Genomic DNA, 25,032 nt, shown 5'->3' with positions numbered 1-25,032 from the left:
GTTTTAATGTTTGCTTAGTGATTTGACCCTAAATAGTTTATTAATTTAAAAAGAAGATTGGCTTTCTTTTTCATAACATGTTTCTAAGCCTCTAGGGTTCTTGAAAACTGATATTAAAAGGCTAATATCAGCTCTTTGTAATAATGCTGCTGTGTAATTCAAGGTATGTGGGAGTATAAAATGAGTACATTTGTGCAGAGCTTTCTAGTGAGACATTTGCAATATCGGCAGGATAATGCAGTTTTATTATGCCTGGAGGTGGAAGCCCTCTAGATAGAATGTAACCTTATTTGTACATTTTGGACACATAGGGGGACAAGAAACAAACAAGAAACAATTGAAACAATGTAAGAGGACATGGGATGCTGCCAATAATGTATGTATCCTGTTTAAGACTTGGGACAATTCTCATTAAGATCCTTGGCTTTCAGTATTACCTTATATGTGGAACAGAGATCACACTTTGCTCATTTTAAAAACAACGCCATTTATACCTATGCTTAATCTAAGGTAGGCAAACAGGTAGACATGTGTCACTATGCAGACATTGAACAGTTTCCTTCAGCCCAAGTGCATATTTTGGCTCAACTCTAATGAGGTGAGAGTCTTCAGAGGCAGAGATGGCTACTAAACTTTGTATTTTCCATTCACAAATTAACATACATAAAACATGCTGTACTAAATTCTAACTGTAGGGACTAAATGCAAATAGGCCCTGTTTATCTGTTAGAGATGGCAACCATGGAGATGACAGCAATGCACTATGTCTTGATGCATACCCATTGTCTGATACATCCTATGTTTTAACTAAGATTTTGATTTTAACCTGTATTTAAATTTGGGGTGCATGTGTGTGCGTGCATATATAAAACCTAGAACTGAAATATTTGTACCCTGGAAGTAAAAATAATTGAAACTCTTCTACATAATGGTTTCTTGTGTATAGGTAAGCTTTTGAGACACCTAATGAAAATTCTGAATCTAGCAGTTGTGGGGGGTTTGTTCCGCTCGAAATGTTCTGATGATACAGACAACACACTAGACTGGCCTTTGGCATGAGCAAGCGAGGAAGGAACCAATTCATCAAACTACAGGTCATTGGGATTGTTTTCTTGCCAGCCATGGCTTTTCAGCATAGCAGTCCTACACTTCCTAAAGTGTCACAACTGGCCAAGTCATCCCGAACATTCTATATCAAAAGGTTTAACTTTTTACGCAGGAGTTGTAAAGCAGCAACAGTCATGTAATTCTGGAGTCTTAGGGCTCCAGAGAACCCTGTGGGCATCCATACATACTGGGGCTCTCTAAATTTCCAGTTCCGACTGCTGCTACTTGTGCTGTACCAAAAGCTTCTGTCATCCCAAACCCTGTTGAAACAACTTTTGGGGAGATGCAGGGGATCCATAATCGGAAGAAAGAGCTTATAAGTGTGGGTGCACAGGTGAAGAGTCCCCTCTGGACTACAACTCCCATCATTTGGATGGTGCGAGGTCCGGGAAGACTGCTTTAGGCTTTCCCTTCTACCCACTTAACATCACACTGGACTGTAACCCACACTGGGCTCTTGTAAAACCAACAAAGTGTCTTGGAGAAGCACCTCAAGGACTATCCAATGTATTATGGATAGTCCCAGATCATCCGTTTCACCTGCTTTAGTGATCCTCTTTCTATAAACAATGGGACCTTTGAATGATTAAAAATGCCTAATAACATTTGTTATTTGTTATATTGACAACTCTGTTCAGATGACACGCTAAGCCACAACGTTTAAGCATTTTGAGCTAAACATTATGGCTTAGAGCATCATGTGAACCATGACTTAGCACTTCGTGTGAACCATTCCTAACCATGGTGGCTATATAACCATGACTTAAACACGCTTGCTAACTGTTTGCTGCAAAAGGATTAGCGGCCTAACCATAGCTTTGCTGGTTTTGCGACCATAATAAACTACTACTACTAGCTTAGCATGTTGCCTGCACAAGCCCAATATTATACTATTAATAGATGGTATTAATATATTAATTATAATAAATATTATAATGTATTATAATAGATTATACGTATGTGTGTGTGTATTTATTTATTTATTATTTGCCCTGAGCTCTTGTGCATGACCTGTATTATCTATATCTATAATCGATAGCTAAAAGAAAACAGGAGCCGTGACTCGAGTTTTTATTCGCCCTCCCACTCCGCTTTCTCCGCCGATAACTACATTTCCCAGCTTCCCCGCCTCCTCCAGCGAGCGACGGGTCGCCTCGGCTTCCCTTCCCCTCGCTGGCGAGGCGCTGAGGAGGGGGAGCCCGAGCGCCCACCCGCCTCTCTTGCGACCACGGCTCCAAGACGCTCGCATGGAGCCGAGGCGAGCTGGGCGGAGCTTGAAGCCTCTGAGCTACGGCAAAGCCCCCGATGCAGTAAAAGCGCTGGAAGCGAGCGGAAGCCCGTCAAACACAATGCAGCACTGAGGCGGCGGCGGCGGCGGCAGCGGCCAGGAGGAGGTGGAGGAGGAGGAGGACGCCGCGCGTCTCCCGCCAGCTCGAGAAGCCGGGCGTGGGAGCGCCTTTCCTCTCCGGCCCCGGCGCCATGCGAGCCGCCTGGTGAGCCTCGCTTCTCGCGGGCAGGAGGGAGGACGCCCCTCCGCCCCTCTCCCCCACCAGACCCAGCCATGCATCCAGCCACCTGGCTGCTCTCCGTGACGCTCTGTGCCTTCGGGATGCTCTCTGGACCTCGCTCCAGCCGGGCAGGTAAGTCCTTCTCGCCTCGGCATCCTTTGGAGCGGCTGGATCTTCGTAATCGCCGCCGCCGCCGCCGCCGCCGCCAAACACCAAGGAAGCGGCACCGCTTGGCAGGATCGCCCTACATGGCGTGGGTGACCCTCGCTGGGTGCAGTTTGCAGCATCCCCCAAACGCTTCCAGGGGGACCCATCGGCAGCCTTGCGCGCGCGCGCGCGTGGTTAGCAAAGAGCAGATGAGTAATAATTATTAATAATAAATTAATAATACTGCAAGGTATAAAAGGGTCCCCCATTAAGATGGAGATCGCTCCCGCCGATCCCTTCTCGTTTCCGATCCCTGCAATGTAAAAGCATCTCGACTTTTTCCCTGCCCGTTCACTCGACATTCTGCCCCCACCCCCGGTCATCTTTGTAAATAAAAGCGATCCCAGCCCGGAGTTGCTTGATGGTTACCGTGTCCCTTTTCTCCTTCTCTATCTCTCCCTCCCTCCCACCGCCTCCCCCCCTTTTTTTTCTTCCTCCCGAGGAGACGCCTTGTTGACAGAGATGGAGCGAAGGGATGGGGACCGTTTTACAGAGAGGCAAAACATTGTCCCTTTCCGGCTGATCTATAGCACCATCGAGGGCAACGAAACGCAACATGATGGACTCAACACCCGCATCGGCGGCGGGAGCTTCGATGGCAAGCAGGTGAGCGTCTGGCAGTGCGGGCAGCTTCGGCTACTAGCCACAGAGTGGGAGGGAGAGAGAGAACCCAGCCTACTCTTTTGGGATTTCTGTTGCCCCGGAGACGAGCGCTTGGGGGGAGAGGTGGCGGCGGCCGCGGCGGCGGTGGTAGTGGCGGCTCCTTCCAAAAGGCTTGTCCGGGTCTGATGCGCCATGCATAGAAATTACAGCGCAAGGGCAGGGAATTTTGGAAGTAGCCAAGATCGAGCTGCCGCTGCCGTGGAAGGGCTGGTCTTTGCGAAATCGTAAATCCTGCACTGTTTTTTCCTTTAAATAGTCAAGCGATCCTCTGTGGAAAATGTAAAGCATCAGCGAAGGGGGAGGGAGTTGTTTTCAGCAACATGGGCTCAGTTTTGGCAGCGGTATGGCCCTAAAAGCAATTGTACCAGACCGCAGGGTGATCGCTGAAAAGCTTCTCCGCGTGGATCTGGTCAGTGATTGCTCCCAGAGAGATGCCTTTCCTAACTTCCTGACAGAATGTGATCTGAATGGAGCACATATTCACATATCTTCCACAGGAGTCCGTTTATCTTTAGAATTGCAGAGGCATTTAAGATGCAATTTTGAATATGGGTTGTCTTTCTCCTCATCTGGAATGTATTTGGGAGTTTAGCTTAAAACAAGCAAACTGTTTTTAATCAAAGGGAAAATTGTGCTTAGAATCCCATTTGTAACTATTTTAATTTATTTAACCCACAGTTCTGTACACACTTACCTGGGAGTAAATCCCTTTGAGCTCAGTGGAACGTGTTTCTGAGAAGACGTATATAGGATTGTGCTATTTTAAACATCCAGTTGTAAACACCTTTGCAGGGGAGTAAGTCCCGCTGAACAACTCACAGATCATACTATTCTTATTTTAGAGTCATCCCTTAAAGTCCAGGGTGATTTGAAAAATATTCATATCTATTAATTTATTTAATTTAGTTCTTCGGGATTTTTTATTCATTGGCTGCTGCTTTTCAATATATTTTAAGCAATAATTATAAAAAGCGAATGACTTTTACAGTTGGGAGAGGGGGGAAAGGTTAAGACAAGGCCACAGTGAGTACCTTTGAATCCCCTTAGCAAGGGCAAAACATTCACATCAATAAATCAGTCAAATTTGTTTCTGTGTTCTATATAACCAAATGTTGAAATTATATTTGAACTGTGTGGGTTTCATATAATCACACTATTGGTAATTATGTAAGCTGACCCTTTGGTCTGAAGTAGTGTTATAAGGATGATGCACACTGCAATCCCTTATGCATGTACTTTAGTCATGACTAACTTAACTCCCATTTATTTCAATGGGTCTACTGTAAGTTGGATTCTACCCAGAAGGAGCTTCTTTCGAAGTTTTCTCACTGGGGTAAGAAAACTGGCCTTCCAGATGTTTTATTTATTTATTAAATTTATATACTGCCCCATAGCCGAAGCACTCTGGGCGGTTTACAAAAGTTAAAAACAGTGGACATTAAAAAAAAAGTATACAAAATTTAAAACCATCAAAAAATATAAAAACAGCAGTATAAAACAGTATCCATTTTAAACAATAATAGTTCTGCGGTCCATTAAAAAACAAACATACTTAACATATGTTGTTAAATGCCTGGGAGAAGATGTTGTTGGATTCCAACTCAAGCCAGCATGGATGATGGGTAGCCCAAGAAACAACCGGAGGGCCGCAGGTTCCCCACCCTGACCCAGCAGCTTCCATTGCCAAAGAGGCAAGCTCTTTAGTTGAAATGGGCTTGGCTCTTCAGCTGTGGGAGCTGAAGATTTCAATTTCAGACGAAAAACATATTGTGCAACTAGTGCCTTTCTTGGTTTATATGTGATTACTTTTGTATCGTGACCTAAATAAATGGGCAGAAAGTAAATACTTTGGGGTGGGGGCGGCAGTCAACATTACGGTTAAATATACTGCCTGTCCTAATGTAGTGATACTTGGTGCATAATAACCTAATGCCATATAGTGCAATCCCTTATGCATGTACTTTACAGAATATGGCCCTTAGGCCAAAATCCTATGCTTATTTAAACAGGAAAAAAGTCCTACAAATCTCAGCATTTCCCAGCCAGCAATACTAGCTGGGCAATGCTGGGAGTTGTAGGATTTCTTTTTGTGTACTCTTGCATAGGATTGTGCCCTTATTGATTTCCTCCCGTCCTCTCACATGCCTCACTTCAGTGTTTGTAGGATAAGGACTTCTCTAGCAGCTGTGATATTTTGTTGACGTTGATAATTGCAAACCAAGAACAATAGTCCTAATAAGACTGTGTGTGTGTGTGTGTGTGTTTTTATAAAAAATAGATCAATAGGAGCTTCTTGAATTTACTTTGAGTGGTTTCTTACAGTTTCAGACTTCATTTTTCAAGGCTCAGGGAAGCTGTTGGTAGTTTGCATTGGATGGTTAAGGGATATATAGTTTCTCTGCTGGGTAGTCAATTAGCTGCACATAATTTGCACATTAGTGGTGACAATTTACTGCTGCCCTGTGGGTGCTCTTTCTGGTGGTTCAGCAGGGCGTCAGTGGCTGCCGCTAATGTAAAGGTTGTACCATTATCAAAAGTGAAATGAGTAAGTCTCAGTTTTCAAGGTCAGACCTGAAAACAGCCTTCTGCAACCTGGCACCCTCCAGGTATGCTGGACTACAGCCCCCACCATCCCCTGCTGGCTAGGGAAGATGGGACCTTTAGTTCTGCACACCGGGTGGGGGCTTGAGGTTGGGGCAGACAGCTCTAAATTGTCTGGAACACTGATGCAATGTTGTCACAGAAGCAGCTCCGTTCTTTTAAAGGGGATCTGATGGACCACTTTAAATATTGCTCTTTATCTCTTGCAGGCTGCAGAAATCCTTAGCATCTGAACTGCACCCTGTCTCTGAAATGGCTGAGATATATTGTTTACCATGTTATGTGCTCTTTGAAGCATTTTATGGAGCGTTACCAAGTCATGCATCTTTGAACATTCTCACATTTTGAATGATGTGACAGACGAAATATATATTGTCTTAACACACACATCTGTTTTGTACAGAGTTTTAAGAACTGTTATGGACAATAACTCTGTTGCTCTAACCGTTCTTTAAAACATAGGAATGTGCAGCTAACAATGCGGTCCTATATGTGTCTTTTCAGAAGTAATTCCCCTTGAATTCAAAGGGCTTATTCTTAGGTATGTGGGTATAGAGTTGGAACCAAAAAGGCTAACTGTGTAATGAAACATGTGTATTCTACTGAAAACATTCTTACAGTGCATTCCCATTGAGCTCAGTGTATTTACTTCCAGGTAAAGAATTGCAGCAGTAATTATACAGTGCAATTCATACCTTTTTCATTCATTTTTTTAAAAAATGAAAGGAGGTGGTAATAGTAAAAATGTAAAGGGCAAAAGTGTTGTTGTTGTTGTTGTTGTTGTTGTGTGTCTTATGGTCCATTGACCATATTTGTAATTTAGGGTGTGCTCACACTAGCATCTTACAGTAGACCTGTCTTTCAAACAGCGAAGAGATAAAACCATCCTATCTGGGTGGACTGATCACCAAAGGGAAAAAAACTATTAATTGAAATCAAATTTATTTTTATTTTTTATTTTATTTATTACATTTTTATACCGCCCAACAGCTGAAGCTCTCTGGGCGGTTCACAAAAATTAAAACCATGAAGAGCATAAAAACAACCAACAAATTTAAAACCGTGTGGGGAGTACCCCCTTGATAATCAACCGTAGAGTTGACTATTAACCAACCATTGACTATTGTGTTGTCCGAACACATCCTGAGACTAGATAGATTTCTGTTCATTCTTTTTTTACACATGCAAGGATATTGAGCAACATCTCTTACTTGAAAATGAACAGGTGTCCAGAAATTTCCAGAAACAAGAGCTGGTAGTTGCTACGGATGGACAAGGATTTCATTTTAGTTCATTAGCCATCCAAACTTGCCCCATTCACAATCCTGAATGTGAATGGGACTGCATTTTTTTTTAAAAAAATAATGGTTCACACATTCCCAAACTTGTGATCGTGTTTGAAAAATGTGTAGTGGTTTAAAAATATGCCCTTCAAAAATATGATTTTTGTGCACACTTGAAATGCACACTTTTCCCATTCAAACAAACAGAAAAAACCTAAACGAACAGGTCACAAACAAAAACAAGAGTGAGCCAAACTGAGTTTCAAAGTGAAGTTTGGAGAATTTTAGCAAGCTCAAACATCCCTGGTTTTCCCATCTCTTGTAGTTACTGAGCCCAATAGTAACATTTTTGACAATAGATGGAAAGTAAATGCCCTTTCTGTGTGAAAGGCAGAGTCATAAATACTCGTAAATTGATAATTATTTGAAGATGACGTTAAGTGATGTTTGAGCACTGAGCTTCATGTTTGTGCACTTTCTCCTTCCCTCCACCTGCAGGGCCAAGAGTTTGAAAACTTTTTCTTTTACTTAACGGCAGCTTGGCATAATGTCTTGACCTGGGACTGTGGTTAACATTAACTGTGATTAGTTTAAACAAACCGGCTTTATAAACCACAAGATTAAGTTGGCTTGTTTTAAACTAACTATAGTTAATGTCCACAGATTGTCTGTCTGGATGACACAGCAAGCCATGGTGAAACTAAAACGGAAGCAAAAAAATCTAAACTCCCTGGCTGTGTGGGAGGAGGAGAGAAGGAAGTCTGAGGCTTGCTGTTTATCAGGCAAATTGCGCTTAGTACAACCTTAGTACATTCTTCCCCAATGTTGCACCCTTCAGATGTGTTGGACAACAACTCTCAACATCTCCAGCCAACATGGTTATTTTCTAACCCAGAGGTCTACAATGTGGTGTGGGTCCTCCAACAACACCCACAAAATTCTCCACTCCCTGGTGCCCTAAATAAATGTATTTTTAATCAAAAACTTTAAATGTTTGGGCACTAGGTTCTCTTTCCTGTTCCTGCCCCTGCCCCTAATCAGCTGTTCAGCAAACAGGAAGAGAATGAAAGTCTTGATGGGTATGCTGGGAGTTGTAGGACTTTTTCTGTCTAAACATGCATAGGATTGTGCCTTAACGTAACTTTAGGATCCAACCCAACGTTTTTTGATAGAAGGTAATGATTCAATTTCAAGAGATTATAAGAGCAGGCTATAATTCATTTGCATTAAATTCAGATTTCATTTGAAACCATGTTCATTTTAAAACAAAGATGCTATAATTTAAACAAAGTTTTAAATTTGCTGGAATGTTTTTATCTGTTGCCCCTAGTTTTATCATGATTTTATTTTGTTCTATTTTTGTTTTTTGTTTGTTTTCATATTTGTATTATGTAATGGGCAATGTACAGAGAACTTTGGTCACTGGGCATTTTTAAAATATAATAAATAAACAAAATAAAACATTTGACTTATATTGCCTGGATGTGCATGAAGGCAAAACTGAACTGTGTGGCATGCAGTCCAGAACGCATTTGAACTAATGTGTGTGATAGCTCAGCTGATCTATATTTCTTAGTGTTTTATATCAGAGGTACTGCTTGTGAACTGTAAGGAAGATGGTGTGGGTGATGTTTTTGCTGCAGTGAAAGTAGATGGAATCGTGGAGTTCTTCGTTTTCCAAGTGCCTGCCTCCACTTCAGCCTTTGCTTGGAAGTATCAAAACGCTGGCCTAGGTTCTGAAATCAACAGGTTCCTCCTGCTATCCCTCTCCCGGCTCCATGGCACAAATCTAAAATGTCAGTAGGAAAATGAGCATTATACTCTCAGAGCTGATGGGGATATATGTCTGAGTTGTGCATATGATAACTCCATTTAGTCCATACAGTATACATAGGTAATTGGGCTTCCGCCTGATTTAAAGAAATTTTAACTGATTGTTCATATGGGTTTTTGTCTATTAATCAATAAATCCATTTGCGTATGGGTTGAATCTATCCTTACAGTAGACTCACTGAAATCAATGTGACTAGTAAGTTATGATTTTAATGGGATTACTCTAAATTGGGATTCAGCCCAATATTTCTGAAGCAAGATGCATATTTTCTTTGGTTTTAGAGGATGCTCATAATCTTAGAAATGGAAGTTTGCCTGTGAATGAGAGAATGCCTCTTTTAAGATCCTGTGTATGAGAGAATGCCTCTTTTAAGATCCTGTTTGTTGCCTCTCTCCCCCCACCCCAGTAAGTATTATGAAACTTATTTGAGCTGCAGAGTTTAAATATTGTTTCACATGCTTACTAGTTATTGCAGCTGAGGTTAAAAGTTAGAAACTTTTAAAAATATAATAATTTGGGAAACCCTAACATTCTAATGACGCTCCCAGGCTCTGTTCACATAGCATTAGTTCTTTAGCTAAGGGTTGTAACCTGGTTTTATGACACTATACACAAGTGAGATTGAACATTTGTCTGGAATTGTATTATAAAGAGCAGAAATACATGTAGAGTGGTTACATCGAGATGACACAATCAACATGCTTATCTGAAAGGATTTAGAGAGTGATCCTGTGGTCCTTGGAGAGTGTTCCAGGGAATGCAGGAAATTGTGGAGTTCCTCCTTCCAAAGCCATAGTCACTGCCACAACCTTGGGAAAGGAAATCCTCAGGAGAGGGTTCCCACCCACCCACCCTGCCCCTCACACTCCATGCAGCTGCCATGGAAAGCAGCACAGTGATTTCTTCAGTCAGGTCGGAGCGCCAATCTTGGGGGAGTATACAAATGAGGAGAAAGAGGGAGGGGAGCTGCAGGGGATCCATAGGGTCCTAAAGCCTCCTGGCTCCTGTCCTCACCACACCATTAGATGCCCTCAAAAGCAAAAAGAAATATCAGCAGAAAAGAGGAGGGAAAGGCAGGAATCACCGCCATTGCTCCTCCAGCTCTGCTGGGTGAATACCCATTTGATTTTTGAAGTGCTCTGGTGTAGGAATGCTCCCTGGATTCCAACAGCATTGCTCTGCCTGTGTTTTATGTGCTTGCTGTGTGAATGAATTTGCAATTTTCATCTGTGGATCTTTTCTGTTATTAATAGCCAGTTCCTAATAATACCCATAAGTACTGTCTTACTCCATTGCCATGCAGGGAATTCTGTAAGAAAAATGATTTCTTCTTTTTCTTCTGAAACAGATAAGATGAGGGGAGGGGAACCCTCGACAGCGTGATGTGCATGTAAACCTTGAATCAACTCTTGCAAACTTTACAATTACATTCTGAGCCTCATAAGTACTATTAGCCTCGTAACTGACTGTTTTTATGGCCCTTTTGTTCGGCCTTGAGTTTTCTTATGAAAACCAGCTTCTGGTTAGTGGTTCCAAGTTTGCTTGGTCCGCTGTTGCTTTCTAGGAGTAAATTCTTGCAAGGAATAATATTTATTCCAAGGAGGTGTAAGCATTACCAGCAGTTTAAGTTGAAATGCAAAATCTGTATATTTATTTGTTTAGGAACTGCTATCCAGCATTTCCCCCCCAGTGTGCAACAGAAGAGAAATGACAGTTGACTACAACAGTCCAGAAGAAGCTCATCCTTTCCGTGAAAAGCTCACTTAAAAGAAAACAGGGAGGGAGCCAGGCGCACCTCCCTTGGTTGAGAATGCCAAGGATCACCCTTTCCCAGTCCGGTGCTCTCCAGACGTGTTGGACTCCAACTCCCATAATTCCCAGCCAGCATAATTTCCAACACAGATAGAGAGCATCCATAGATGTAACCAGATTTGAGACATTTTTATGCCATGATATTAGGGGCAGCCAGAAGGCAGGATTGACTGATTGGTTTCTGGGTCATTTGCAGTAGATTGGCAAACTCCCAATTGCTGAACTTCAGTGGCAACAAATTAGGCTGCTCTAATGACGAAAGCTTGCGGGACAGCTGAGAGTGGATTTATGCATGGAATGATGGAGCGCTCCATTCTGGCACTGAGACTAAATTCCTGGGATAAACATCGGAGGCACCCTGGTCCTTAATGAGAAGCTCCCTCCACTAAGCCGCTATTTCCATGTGGCTTTGGCACAAAGTAGATCCCGTAACCTTGATGTCTTCCCACAATCCTGGCTGTAGTTTTTTGAGGTCCTTGGACCCCTCCCTCAATGAGTCTGCCTTCACATTGCCATTGTCACCAGCTGCTATTGCTCCTTACGCTCTTTCTCATCATGGGTACCACTTGCTTGCTTGAGAGGCAGGGAACCGCCGAGCATGAAGGCAGTGGTATCTCCTGCTCCCCTCCTCACCACTAACATTTTCTGGGCTAAAGGGAGAGGTAGATAAACATGCAGGTTGAACTGGTGAAAAGGAGAAGCAACTCCATGGAACTCTTGTCAGTAGGCCTCCAGGGAGGGTTAGACTCGATGGTCACCGGTACACCTAGGGGTGACCACATTACACCTGTTTTAAAATCTCTTCACTGGCTGCCAATTAGTTTCCGGGCAAAGTACAAAGTGTTGGTTATTACCTTTAAAGCCCTACATGGTTTGGGTCCGGGCTACCTGCGGGATCGCCTTCTCCCATACAATCCGCCCTGCACACTCAGGTCCTCTGGGAAGAATTTACTCCAGCCAACAAAAACAAGACTGATAGGTATTACCCAGAGGACCTTTTCTTCCGCCACTCCCAGTTTGTGGAATGGCTTGCCGGGAGAGATTCGTCGACTTAACAGTCTTCCAAAATTTAAGAAAGCAGTAAAGACAGATCTCTTCCGGCAGGTCTACCCAGTTGAATTTTAAGATGCCTTTTTAATAATGTGCTACTTTTAATAATGTATTAGTTTAAAATGTTTTAATTAGTTATATTTTGTGGTGTTTGCATTTGTGTTGTACCCCGCCTCAATCCAGAGGGAGAGGTGGGTAACAAATAAATTATTATTATTATTATTATTATTGGCCCCGTCCAACTCTACTATTCTATGATTCTATGATTGGGGTGTAGGCCCCTGGCAGGAACCCAGGTATACCTACCCTTGTTGCTATTCGGGTCTTCCCACCTCTGCATTATATGGGAGGCATTTTCCTATTTCTTGGTGTTTGTGCTGTCTGTTGGAAAGGGGCCAATTCGTATTCCTGCGGCTTCTTCCAATTTTATCAGGACGTTCTGTAAGCCATTCACTTCAAACAGCATCTCATTAATTGATTCCTCTGTCCGACTCCACCCTTGTTTCCAGGAGTCTGGAGTAAGCTAGAGTCAATTTTGGCTGCAGAGCTAGATACGCACGTGCTTGCTGGAAAGGCAATGTAGTGAAAGAGAGGGTCTGATTTCTTAGGCCTCTTTTGTCCCTCTCAGCATTCTGGAAAGCAACTGATGACTCTGAGAGAATCACAGGTGAAGCTTGCCATAAATCTTGTCAGGAAACTGAGGGCAAAACAAAAGCTCAGTCTGGACTAGAACTGCAACAGTCAAGAATATATAATATTCAGTTTGCTGTCAGACTGTTTGTCCTTTCCTCAAATAAGAGAATTTAACTCTTTAAAAAAACCTGCCACCACAAACCAGTTCCCCCACTCAACAATATGCAGTCTTTGAGCTGGATAATGTTAGTCTTGATACCACTTTTGTCCCTGTGGAATCATGCTAGAATTCTGTAGATTTCAGCTTTTGTAACGAATATGATGTGTTTGACCAGATCTAGAATCGAATCCCTGATGTACCAGGTGATATTGGACAAGCAAAATAGCAGTCTTCTATTCTTAATAAAAACTCAGCACAACAACAAAAGTTCAAGGATATTTATACATATGATGATCACGAGGAATTGTGTACCTGGATTTTAAAAGGATTGGATAGAAAGGCAGGGGGTGAAGGAACCAGTCTAATGGAATTATGTTTGTCAGGGGTGTGTCTGCAGAGCAGGAGAAGGAGCTGTGTACGAAAGGTTGAGGAACTCATTGGCTCTGTCTGACTAATGGGGCTTAAGCTATCCAGATCACTGTATCCAGGAAGAAAGATTGCATGGCATGGCATATGTTCTCTAGACAAGCAGCATATCATGACGTGGCAGCACTGCTCCTGAACTCAAGCAGTTCAGCCTGAGGTTGTGGGTCATAATCTAGGTGAGGATGTCTGTCGTCGGGAAATTCAACCCTTTTTAGGCTCACCAGATTTCTGTGGTGCCCCCAACTCAGCTTGCATTTCTGAGCCAAGCCACAGGTTTCTTCCTGAAATCCAGGAACTTTTTCGTTTCGTTCTTTAATTTGTGTAAAAATTGTGGCTGTAATTTATACAAATTGCACAAATCACAGCTGTAAGGACAGCCGCAATTTGCGCCGATTGCTTTTTATGCAAATAAAACCCCCCCACAGAAATATGCCAACTGCCCTGACTCAATGCAGATCAAGGCGGGCCAGCTCGGGGCAAAGCAAACCAAAGTCTAGGGGGACAAGCTGATAAAAGCTCAGTGAACTTTAGCTCCTGGACATATTCCTCTGACATCCCTAGGTCTGGGAGCACTGAACAATTGAATTGCACCCTTTGGGAAAGGGTGGTGGAAATCCATACATGCAGAAAATTAATTTGCCACAGAGAAGCCTGGGCAAGGACCCTTCTCCCTGACCTCTAGTTTTTTCTGTACAAAGTTGTTTTTATATCCTGGGCCGAGAATGGAAGGGGATTCAATCCTGAGCTTTCTACCTGCAACCTGAATGCTAAATTGTAGAATCTTTGAGCTCTCTGTTTAGGGTAGAAGTAGGCAAACTGGCGCCCTCCAGATGTTTTAGACTACAACTCCCATCAGCCCCATCCAGCATGGCCAATAGTTAGGGATTATGGGAGCTGTAGTCCAAAACATCTGGAGGGCACCAGCTTGCCTGAATAGCCCTAGTCTAGGGGGAGCCTCTTGTAATGTTCATAGTATCTTAAGAAAACCGAGGAATGCACAAATGAATGAAGCATTTCACAATTCAAGATCCACCGTATGGTAAAGGAAATTATTTATTCAGTCTATGGAGATTGCATATTAGGGGCACGTTCAAAAATGGCTCTGAGTCACAGAACCCAACAGGAGTTCCCGACTTGATTAAGGATAAGCAAACACTGTATTGCCCACAGTGTTCTTCAGAGAGTGAACATTACTCTGACTGATACGTTCCCTGCCTCTAGGGAACAGCAATGATGTTGTTACAGGACACTCTAAATTTGCTCATGCTGTTTACTAAAGCAGGCTTAATGTGTGCTTCATGGTGTATCTCATTCATGGTCCTGCTAACTATAGTAGAGCGTTTAGGGTTGTGAACTTGTGATGGGTCTATCACTAAAGGTAGGCTTTCCCCAGTCAAACTCAGGCCTTAGCTAGACCTATCTTTTGTTCCGGGGCAGAGGAGTGGAGATCTCGCGTTGGGATTAACGCGAGATCTCTGCCCCGTTTACACGTAAGGTGCGACGACCTCAGGAAGAGAGGCGTTGCACCCGCCATTTTTTAAAAAGAGGACGTAGTGCACGAATGCTCATGCGCTAAATGTAAGTCTTTTTTAAAATTTAATTTGGTTTCCCCACTCCCTAACCCCGATGGGCGCAGAGCTCCTGAGAAGCGCTGCACCCTGTGTGCGGCTCCTGGCTCTACGCAAGTAATCATGCGGAGCGGGGTCAAGCCACGGAAATGGGCCAGATATTCTGCGGTCTCCGAGACTGCAGAAAAAGCAGGCCCAAAGGGGAGGGCTATATCCCGGGGCAAGGGAGGGATGATCCCTCCCTGATCCTGGGATCCCCTGTATGTCATCTGGACGCACAGGGATGATCCCGGGGTTCGTCCCGGGATATAGCCTGGTCCAGCTAAGGCCTCAGACACTCTAACCGCTCCATCACCTGTATAAGGGCAGAGCAGCTGTTGTCTTGCATCAGATACCTAAAGAGACGCCCAAAATCCCCAAGGTGCCTTCCCCAACTCACATCTCTCTCTGTCTCTAAATTCAAAACAAAACTTGACAGGCTTTTTCTCACACAAGAGAGATGTCAAACCCCACCCATGCAGGTGACGATCACATTCAAGACATCTTCCACAGCCATTAAATGCAAAGGATAGTGAAGGTTCTTTTGTGTCAGATCCCTGCCTTTCTTCTAAAGTCTCTTTAGGCAAAGCTGTGGTGATAGACCCGTTCACATTAATTGAACAGCAAACTCTCTCTCTCTCTCTCTCTCTCCCTCTCTTATCTATTGGAGTTAAAGTACTTACTATAAGCAGACATTAGTGTTTCATAAAGTTTTTCATACGATTGATGAAACAGATTTTGGTAGGTCTGTTATTTATTTATTTAAAGCATTTTTAAAAACCTGCTCTGCATCTGGAAAGCCTCCCAAACAGGCTTACATAAGATCAATAAAAACAAGATGGTTCGCCCCTCACAAGCTTACAATATAAAGGTCATGACACAAGAGGAAAAAAAGTGGGTGAGGAGGGATGAAGAAAACAGGTACTCATTCGTAAAGTTACACAGTTGCTCTTACAGTGAGAAGTGGGGATGGAAGCACTTCATGTCTCAAGTGGTAGGGTGACCATATGAAAAGGAGGACAGGGCTCCTGTATCTTTAACAGTTGTATTGAAAAGGGAATTTCAGCCAGGTGTCATTTGGATGCACACAGCACCTGGTGAAATTCTCTCTTCATCACAACAGATAAAGCTGCAGGACTAGTCACTCTAGTATAGCTCCTGCAGCTTTAACTGTTGTGATGAAGAGGGAATTTCACCAGGTGCTGTGTGCATCCAAATGACACCTGGCTGAAATTCCCTTTTCAATACAACTGTTAAAGATACAGGAGCCCTGTCCTCCTTTCCATATGGTCTCCCAATCAAGTGGGGAGCTGCAGCTGAAGATCCCCAGCCCCAGATCCCAGACTGTTCCCTACTAATTCCACCAATTTCCAGTTCAGAAACAAGAAGGATGTGTGTAGAGAAGCTCTAGCTTTTCCACCTGTTGGCTCTTTTCAAAATAGCTCTCTGAAAAATTAGTGGAGGCTGGTGGCTGTGGTATCAGTGGGATGATGAATCTGCTCCGGGTTTCAGTCAGAACTCTGAAGGAGCTAATGCATCCGTTCATGTGTACAAACACAGGCATAGAAAGAAATACCATGAAGCCTTCATGTTCATAAATGTATGCAGTTGCGGAGGGACTGTCGTTCAGTGGTATAGCTGAGGGTGGTGGCTCCGATTTCGGCGGGGCTGTGAATCCATTCTAGGTTTCAGTCAGAATCAGCCAGAACTCTGAAGGAGCTATCTAAAGTGCTGAACCCTATCCACCAAGTGGATTCTATGTCTTGGATAGCTCCTATAGAGTTTTGGCTGGTTCTTTCTGAAACCCGGAATGGACCCACTGAAATCGGAGCCACAAGCCTCCATTGGTGGATGTGCAAAACACCCCAGGTTGCTCAGGTATCTCCGGTTGAAAGAATCAGGTAGGAGAGGATGGGAAGGACCATTTTCTCCCTGAGGACCTGCACTGCTTGTACCAGTCAGAAGAGAGGAGACAGTACTGGCCTTAGTTGGACAAATATCCTCACCTGGTAGAAGGCAGGTTCTTGCATTTGTATGTTCAGCCCTCCAGTTTTGAAACCAGTATCTATTTCTCAAAGTCTGCCTTGAACTCGATGGCTTGTAGGCCCCTTCCAACTCTACTATTCTATGATCTTCACATTTACAGGTAGCAATTTCAGAAGAATAAGCCTAGCACCAGTGGAAGATGTGTCTCTGCATGTTGTTTGGCATCCGCTGTGTTTATGTCAGTGATATGCAAATGAACTGCAGCTTTCTGGCTCAGGAAGAATTTATCGTGCCGCCCTTGATCCTCTCTCTCCTCTTCCCCTCCTCCATATTGCCATATTGCCTGCAGAGGAACTTTTGAGCATTAGTAAAATGTGCATCTCGTTATTGCGGAATGGGATTTAGACGTGGAATGTGAGCGGTGGACTCATCAACAGTACGCTTGCCCTTGTGAAGGGGAAAAGTACACAGCAGTTCCAGCAGCCTCCCGTACGCCTTCTCGGAAATGAATTTGTGATCAGATGGGCCCACTGTGGCAGCCATTTTATGAATGGGCAAGGTAACCTTGTGGTAGCCATTTTGTGAGAGCACCCATTAGACTCTCTCAAAATTCCAAAAGTGCCCACCAACCTAAAAATGTTGGGGCCCTGGAAACAAACCAATTCATTTGAACAAATCTGGCTGTAAAGAACTTAAATAAAACTTGTGGAGCATTACAAGGGCAAATGTACAGAAGAAGCACCCTCCTGGATTGGATCTTGTGTATATAGAATCATAGAATAGTAGAGTTGGAAGAGGCCTATAAGGCCATCGAGTCTGACCCCCTGCTCAATGCAGGAATCACCCTTAAAGCATCACTGACAGATGGCTGCCCAGCTGCCTCTTGAATGCCTCTTGTGTGGGAGAGCCCACAACCTCCCTAGGTAATTGGTTCCATTGTTGTACTGCTCTAACAGTCAGGAAATTTTTCCTGATGTCCAGTTGGAATCTGGCTTCCTGTAACCTGAGCCCATTAGTCTGTGTCCTGCACTCTGGGAGATTGAGAAGAGATCCTGGCTCTCCTCTGTCTGACAGCCTTTTGAAGAGTGCTATCATGTCTCCCCTCTGTTTTCTCTTCTCCTGGCTAAACATGCCCAGTTCTTTCAGTCTCTCACATCTTCTCTAGCAGTGATTCGGTGAGGGTGAATCAGCTTTTACAGGAAAAAGCTGTCGCTTGTGGCCTGCTGTCTCTCTTTGACCACCTTTGCATGTATTGCATTTTCCTGGAGCTGGACATGATCTATGTTCAGAACAAACAAAATAGAAAGGGTCCTCCAATTCCCACTGCAAAATCAGCAGTGCATAGTGCAGTGCTAATATATAATTTATTATGTGTTGCAAAGGCAATGACCCCTAATTACTTCTCCATAATCTTAATGTACAGAAGGGAGGAGGAAATAACCATCAATGATTTACAATGCAGCGGGGAGGGGCTGGGGGAACACGAGGTGCACACCAGAGGACCATTGTTTAGGTGTTCAGGTGTTCATTCAGCTTGTCAACCCGTCGCATAGGGCCCTGTGTAAATTGTGGTGGGGTTAGTGAGCTCTGTAAGGATCACAGCAGTCCTACCTCATTTACAGCCTTTCCCCCAATGGGCCAGATGAATTAAAGTGATGGGAGCTAGTACGGAGTTCGGCTGCCATGGCAGAACAGAAGCGCTCTGTTTCTAAAACAATGCCACGCCTTAGTTCTGTCTACGAGCTGCTTCTCAAAAGCCATTAGCTTAATCCCAAGAGTCTTCCACTTGGTTGTGTTTACTCGGTTTTGGGAAAATGCTACTTTGCCCCCTCAGTCTCCTTCATTTTTGCTTCACATGTTTTAGGGCTGTGTCCTATTACTGAAACAGTTTCTGGGGGAAAGCACTGCTTCTGTCTGGAGATACTTGTGCTTCTAAAAACCTACTTCTTATTGAGGTAATAAACCTGTGTCTGGGTTCTACCACCTAGGCTGCAAGTAGGGTCTCACACAGGTGTCCACCATTTTGGGTTGGCCAAGCCAAAAGGGTAATCGGAAGTAGTGATGTGGGGCAGGAAATCCTCAAAAAATGGAATGTTTCCCAATGCTTTATTTTTCCAAGAATATTTTCACTCTCCATTTCATACTTTCATTGGTAACAATGGATGGATGCCAATCACAAATACAATAGAAGGCGACCTTGGCAGTTGCGAAGTTATAGATGAGTGGTTGTCATGCACAGTTCTTTGGGTTGCTAGAATTGATGGGCGCATCAGCAGTTTTCAATACATTTGTTTTTCTTAAATTTCAACAACTTAAGGGAGGCACATGCTCTTGTCTATAATTTTTTTTATAAGTATTCTAATTTTAAAAAATCAATGTTATATTGCATTTAAATCACTTTAAGGAAGCAATCCTATGGTCCCTGGGAGAGCATTCCAGGGACCGTAGGATATTTTGGAGCCCCCCCCCCTCTGAGTTTGTAGACACTACTACAACTTGAGAAGGGAAAATCCAAATGGGGATTGCTTCCCCCTGCCCCTTACAGTGCTGTAGAAAGAACCATGGTGGCTTCCTCACCTGAGGATGGAGCTGCGACCTCGGGTGAGGATACAAATGAGGGGGAAGCAGGAGGGGAGGCACTGAGGTCCTATCATCTCCCAGATTCTGTACCTGCAACTCTTAGATGCCTTAAAAAAAAAGCGTAGTAAAAAAAGGAACAGAAAGGCGGGTGGATAGGTGAAGATGGCTTCTGTCACTTCTACTCTGCCAGCAAAGATTTGGATTTTTGGAATGGTCTGATATCGGAGTGGTCCTTTGGAAAGCATAGGGTTGCTCTGCCCGTGTGGTTTAATTTTCCTTCTCATCTACTTCAGGTCAATTACTTGTTGTGTATTGGGACAAATAATTAACATAGGGCACTCTTTAAAGCTTTGTTTATGAAATACAAATAAAATAAATATTCTCTAGGGCAGCCTTCCTCAACCTGGGGCGCTCCAGATGTGTTGGACTGCATCTCCCAGAATTCCCCAGCCAGCTGGGGCATTCTGGGAGTTGTAGTCCAACACATCTGGAGCGCCCCAGGTTGAGGAAGGCTGCTCTAGGGCAACAAAAACATTAGCTGAAAATTTTTCCAAAGCAAATTTCTGTGTGCAAATTACCAGAATGACTGGAGTTTGCATAGAAATTTTTCCACAATATTTTCCAATTTAAACGTTTTTGGAAATGTCATGTCATTCCGAAAAGCCCCCAAACTCCCATCTCAGCTTTTGTGTGGATTTTTGGAATTTACTCATTTTTCTCTCATTAATTAAAGCTGGGATCCCCAGTGTGGTGCCTACGGGCATCCATGTGCCCTACGGACATCCTCTGTGGGTGCCAGCCAGGATCCATGCCCCTCCTGATTTTTTTTTTTTTGGCTATTTTAAAAGATTTCTTTTTAAATTAAAAACAACAACTGTGTCAGTTGAGAGGCAAGGGCATTACAAAGCTAAGAGCTGCTTCTATTGACATTTTGATTTCATTTTGAAAATAAAAATGGGAAATGGATGCATTCATTTTGGAGTTTGCCCAGAAAAAAAAAGAAAGAAATAAGCTAGTGGGTGGTAGGAAGCGTCCCAGTGGGGGAAGTTCTGCCTATGGTTTGTGTGTGTCTGTTTATTTGGTTTTTGCGTGTGAACACTGTGGCCTTCGCTAGACCTAAGGATTATCCCAGGCAAATGGAGAGGTTGTCCTTGCCTGCTCCCGGGATCCCTTGTGTGTCATTTGGATGCACAGGGATGATCCTGGGATATAGGCCTGGTCTAGCTATGGCCCAAGTGTGTTTTACCTGGAGTTTCTTCTGTATGTGTGTGTGTGTGTGTTTTGCCAGGACTGTGTGTGTGTGTGTTTGTGTTGTGGGTGGATATCTTGCTTGTCTTTATGAGTTCAGCTCCTACTTCTGCTTTGTATGTAGATTTTTAGGCAAGTAGCTTTTTATTTAGGATGTTTTTATAATGTATACTATGCTTTTAATTCAGTTTTATATATTTTATACTTGTTTTAGTGGGTCTGTGATTGCATTCTGGTTTTTAGCCAGAATCAGCCAGTACTCTAAAGGAGCTACCTAAGATGCTGACCCCTATCCTCATTATGGGCTCAACACCTTGGAGAGCTCCTTTAGAGTTCTGGCTGGTTTTGACTGAAACCCAGGATGGAATCACAGCCCCACAGCCCCACTGTCATGGGAGCCCCCAGCCCCCACTGCCTTGCTCAGTGTTCAACGGGAACTTCTCTTATCTTTGTAGAAGCCTATGAATATTGGAGGGTATGACTTCAGAATTGCCTTTGTTTTCTCTTGCTCTTTGAGACCCAGCACACAATAACCAGCTCTAGCTTTGAGAGGGTGATGGGACTGGTATTAATGCCATACCTACTCATAGTTGCATTAGTGCATCTTCCTAGAGCTAAGATTGCACTTGTAGAAGTTCTTCTCCCACCTACTCCTCTGTTTTAGCAGTGTGTAATATTTTATAAATCTGTTACCCTGCAGGTACCCATTCCAAGCCTTCAGGACTAAATGAGCTGGAAATTAAAGCAAATAAGAATAAATGCAAATGTTTGTACCCAGCACAAGGTGACATTTTGTTCAGCGCCTTTTCCAACCTTCTAAAGTGTCTTTGACCTTACTGGAGAGTCATATTTTCTATGAGAATAAATCTTTAATCCTTTCTTTGTAAATTGTATTCACTAGAAGTGATCTCTCTCTTCTTGCCCTAGGCTGGATTCTCTTGAGGACAATAGCAGCATTTGTATTTTTATTTTATTTTGGCTGGTGATGGAAGCGTGGTCAGAGATGACAGAGGATTCAAGAACAGGTTCAAGCATTGCCTATCATTTCTTGTTTGCTTCTTGTTTAGTGTTAGTGCTGATTCAACATAGATTTCTGTTTGCTTTGTTTACTGCAGCTGTGTATTGCTTTGCTAGTTTGATAGGATAATTTCCCTACTCAATACACACTTTTCAACACACACACACACACACACACACACACACACACACACACACACACACACGGACATCCTGAAAGGAAAGCTCTCATTCTGCTAAAAAGCTTGGTTTGAAGCGTTTTCATGTGGGCTGAAATCCTATCTGCATTTTACTAGGGAGTACGTCCTGTGGAACTGGGTGGGATTTATTTGCGAATAAAACGAGTATGATTGAAGAGTATTGGGGTGGGTTGCTGTAAAGACATTAATCTTACATAAACTTTATCATTAAGGCATGTGTTTCAGTTATCTGGTTACCTGAAGACCTTTTTCTTTCTCCAGTGTTTTAGCATTTTGCCATCCTAGTCTTTTAGCTCTGCTGTTTTTAATCTCTACTTTAAATCCCTGCATTGCTGCTCGGTTTATTCATGTTGTACTTTTATATTGTGATTTTATATTGTGGTTTTGAGCTACCATGTTTTGTATTTTAAGCTGTACTTTAGGGTTTAAATTTTAATGAACAACCCAGAGAACTTCAGCTATTGAGCATTATAGAAATTCGTTAATTCATTAATAAATACCGCCCCTGACTGCTGTTCATCTTCTGATGCCCCTCCCACAGTCCTCTGCTTTGCCTGTATGATCTTAAACTTAATTATATGCCTCAGTTTGCCGTTCTGAGGACTGGGCTCCTGCTGTGGAGCAGAGAAACATGGGTTCAGATGTGTTGTGTTGTTTTGTGGGTCAGGGACACCCCCTTCCAAACCTTTGCTTTTCACTCATGATTGTTAGGTTAACATACCTCAGTTTGCCCTTTCTGTGCAATGGGTTCCTGTTGTGCAGCAGAACCCTTGGGTCCTCCTGCTGTGACCCCCCCTCCTTGGCCTTGCCTGCCATTAGCTGCCCTGCTTTCTGCCCCACCAGTCGCAATGGGCACCACTGCCACTAGCCATCACTTAAATCCTCTCCCTGGATGTCAGGTGGTCCAAATTACAGTTATCAAGAAGTTGGGGCATAAGGAATTTATTTATTATTTATTTATTTTATTACATTTATATACCGCCCCACAGCCGAAGCTCTCTGGGCGGTTTACAACAATTAAGAATAGTAAACATGAAAAGTATACAAAAATTTTAAAAATATAAAAACAGTATAAAAACAACAGTTTTTGTATAAAACAGTATAACAATAACAACAACAATTATAATTGTTGCATCAGCAAAATTACTATCTGTGTACGGTGCTCTTTTGGAAGCATTGTGTGTATGTACCTGGTTCACTCCGTTGCGAGCTGGGACTTCTGTAGGCATGCTCAGAGGTTGCAATGGAAACCCCACCTCACCCTGGTTTCTTAAAAGAGAAGAGATCACCAAGGCTGTCTCATGGACCAAGCAGTATTGCACTATGAAAGTGGTATATAAAAGGCAGGAGCCACACTGCTGTTTTATAGTGGTATCGAAGTGCACTGACAACTGTTGGGGGCCATTGACACATACCATATACCGCTTTCATAGTGCTGTATCCTGCTTGGTGTGGCTCCTGCCTTTTATGTACTGCTTTCACAGTGCAATATCCTGCTTGGTGTAGATTAGGCCTTGGTTCAGGCTTGCTGAACCAGCTGGACACTTGTCTGTTCTCAGCTGTCATCCTTGCTTTATTGCTGGAGGAGTAACAGAGGTTCCTGGAGGCTGTGAGGAACCTTCTTAGTCTTTAGGCATGGCACAGGGAGCACTGGTGTTCCAGTTGATATTCACCCATTTTTCATTATACTGCCTGCTTGCAGGAGTTATTCCTGATCTTGTATTGCAGATTTCCCCAGATACGCTAGCACATGCAGCTGCTATCATTTCCTCATTGGCCATGCTGACTGGGGATGATGGGATTTGCAGTCCAAGACACCTGGAAGGCATCAGGCTATTATATGGACTGATAAAATGCAGTTGGCCAAAGAGGGACTGTGCTTTGTTCTCTGGAAGGAGAAGGCTATCAATGGCTACTAGTCTAGGGTGACCATATGAAAAGGAGGACAGGGCTCCTGTATCTTTAACAGTTGTATATACAAGGGAATTTCAGCAGGTGTCATTTGTATATATGGAGAACCTGCTGAAATTCCCTCTTCATCACCACTGTTAAAGCTGCAGGAGCTATACTAGTGACCAGATTTAAAAGAGGGCAGGGCACCTGCAGCTTTAACTGTGGTGATGAAGAGGGAATTTCAGCAGGTTCCCCATATATACAAATGACACCTGCTGAAATTTCCTTGTCAATACAACTGTTAGGAGCCCTATACTAGTCATGATGGCTAAGTGCTATTTCCAGTTTCAGAGGCAGTAAGTCTAAGTACACCAGTTGCTGGGGAACATGGGCAGGAGGGTGCTATTGCATTCGTGTCCTGCTTGTGGATTTCTGGTCAACAGCTGGTTGGCCACTGTGTGAGGATTCTTTTTATGTTCTTTCTTTTTATGCTTCTGGGACTTCGTTGTTTTGTTTTTAGGGAAAGCACCGTCTTTAAATTTGCTTTATCTCTTGACTATATAAGTAATGAGCTCGAGGTTTGTTATCCCAAGATATCTTTATGTTAAAAGATCTTATCTTTGTTTTTACATTCACATTACAGAGTGATTTAAGCATAACCTGGTTTAAGCCTCCTGTAGAAAATGCCCTCAATTCAATGTCTCTTTGCTGATAATCTCTGCCTTTTGTGTTGTCAAAAAGCACTTGAAAGCGATGTCAAGCTGTGGCGTCCACCATACATTCCCTCACTAGCTGTGGCAGTGATGTATTCAAGAACTACTTCTGGATTACTTCAGCATGACTTTTCTGAATCTCTGTCTGTCCTGCTTTCGTTTAAAATTTATTTTGGTTTCCAGAAATTCCCCCCTGTAGCATTCAAGGATGCTGGGGTGTAAATTAGTTGGTCTGGGTTATCATTATTTTTAAACTCAGTAATAAATAATACCTAGACTAAAATAGATATGAATTAGTTGTAATCAGTGTTAGTCCTACTGAAATGAATGGAACTTAAGTTAGACTCACATGGGATACAACCATATGAAGCTCAATATTAAGGGAGCATAATAGAATTGTATTGTATTGTATTGTATTGGTGGTTAACTTTATTGCTGTTCTTCGTAAGGCCGGTCACATGTGGAATTAATAGCACCCTGTGGCTGCTGTCATCGGGCAATGCA

At 43.2% G+C, this 25,032-nt stretch overlaps 1 protein-coding gene across 9 annotated transcripts in view; it reads left to right on the top strand.

Annotated features, from left to right (window-relative positions):
- Window positions 1–2,658: 2,658 nt before the first annotated feature.
- ADAM22 (ADAM metallopeptidase domain 22) overlaps window positions 2,659–25,032 on the top strand; it is a 170,481-nt gene continuing 148,107 nt past the window's right edge. For 8 of the 9 annotated variants that reach the window (XM_063127241.1, XM_063127223.1, XM_063127233.1 and 5 more), the window contains exons 1-2: window positions 2,659–2,747; window positions 3,265–3,428. In XM_063127241.1, the coding sequence (XP_062983311.1) occupies window positions 2,669–2,747; window positions 3,265–3,428 (243 nt within the window). In that variant the 5' untranslated portion in view covers window positions 2,659–2,668. The remainder of the gene's footprint in view (window positions 2,748–3,264; window positions 3,429–25,032) is intronic. The other variant, XM_063127178.1, reaches the window with a different exon arrangement.

Source organism: Elgaria multicarinata, chromosome 1, assembly GCF_023053635.1.
Source record: "Elgaria multicarinata webbii isolate HBS135686 ecotype San Diego chromosome 1, rElgMul1.1.pri, whole genome shotgun sequence".
NCBI lineage: Eukaryota > Metazoa > Chordata > Lepidosauria > Squamata > Anguidae > Elgaria > Elgaria multicarinata.
The sequence above is the reverse complement of the archived record's forward strand: the minus strand, read 5'-3'. Positions and strand labels throughout refer to the sequence as shown.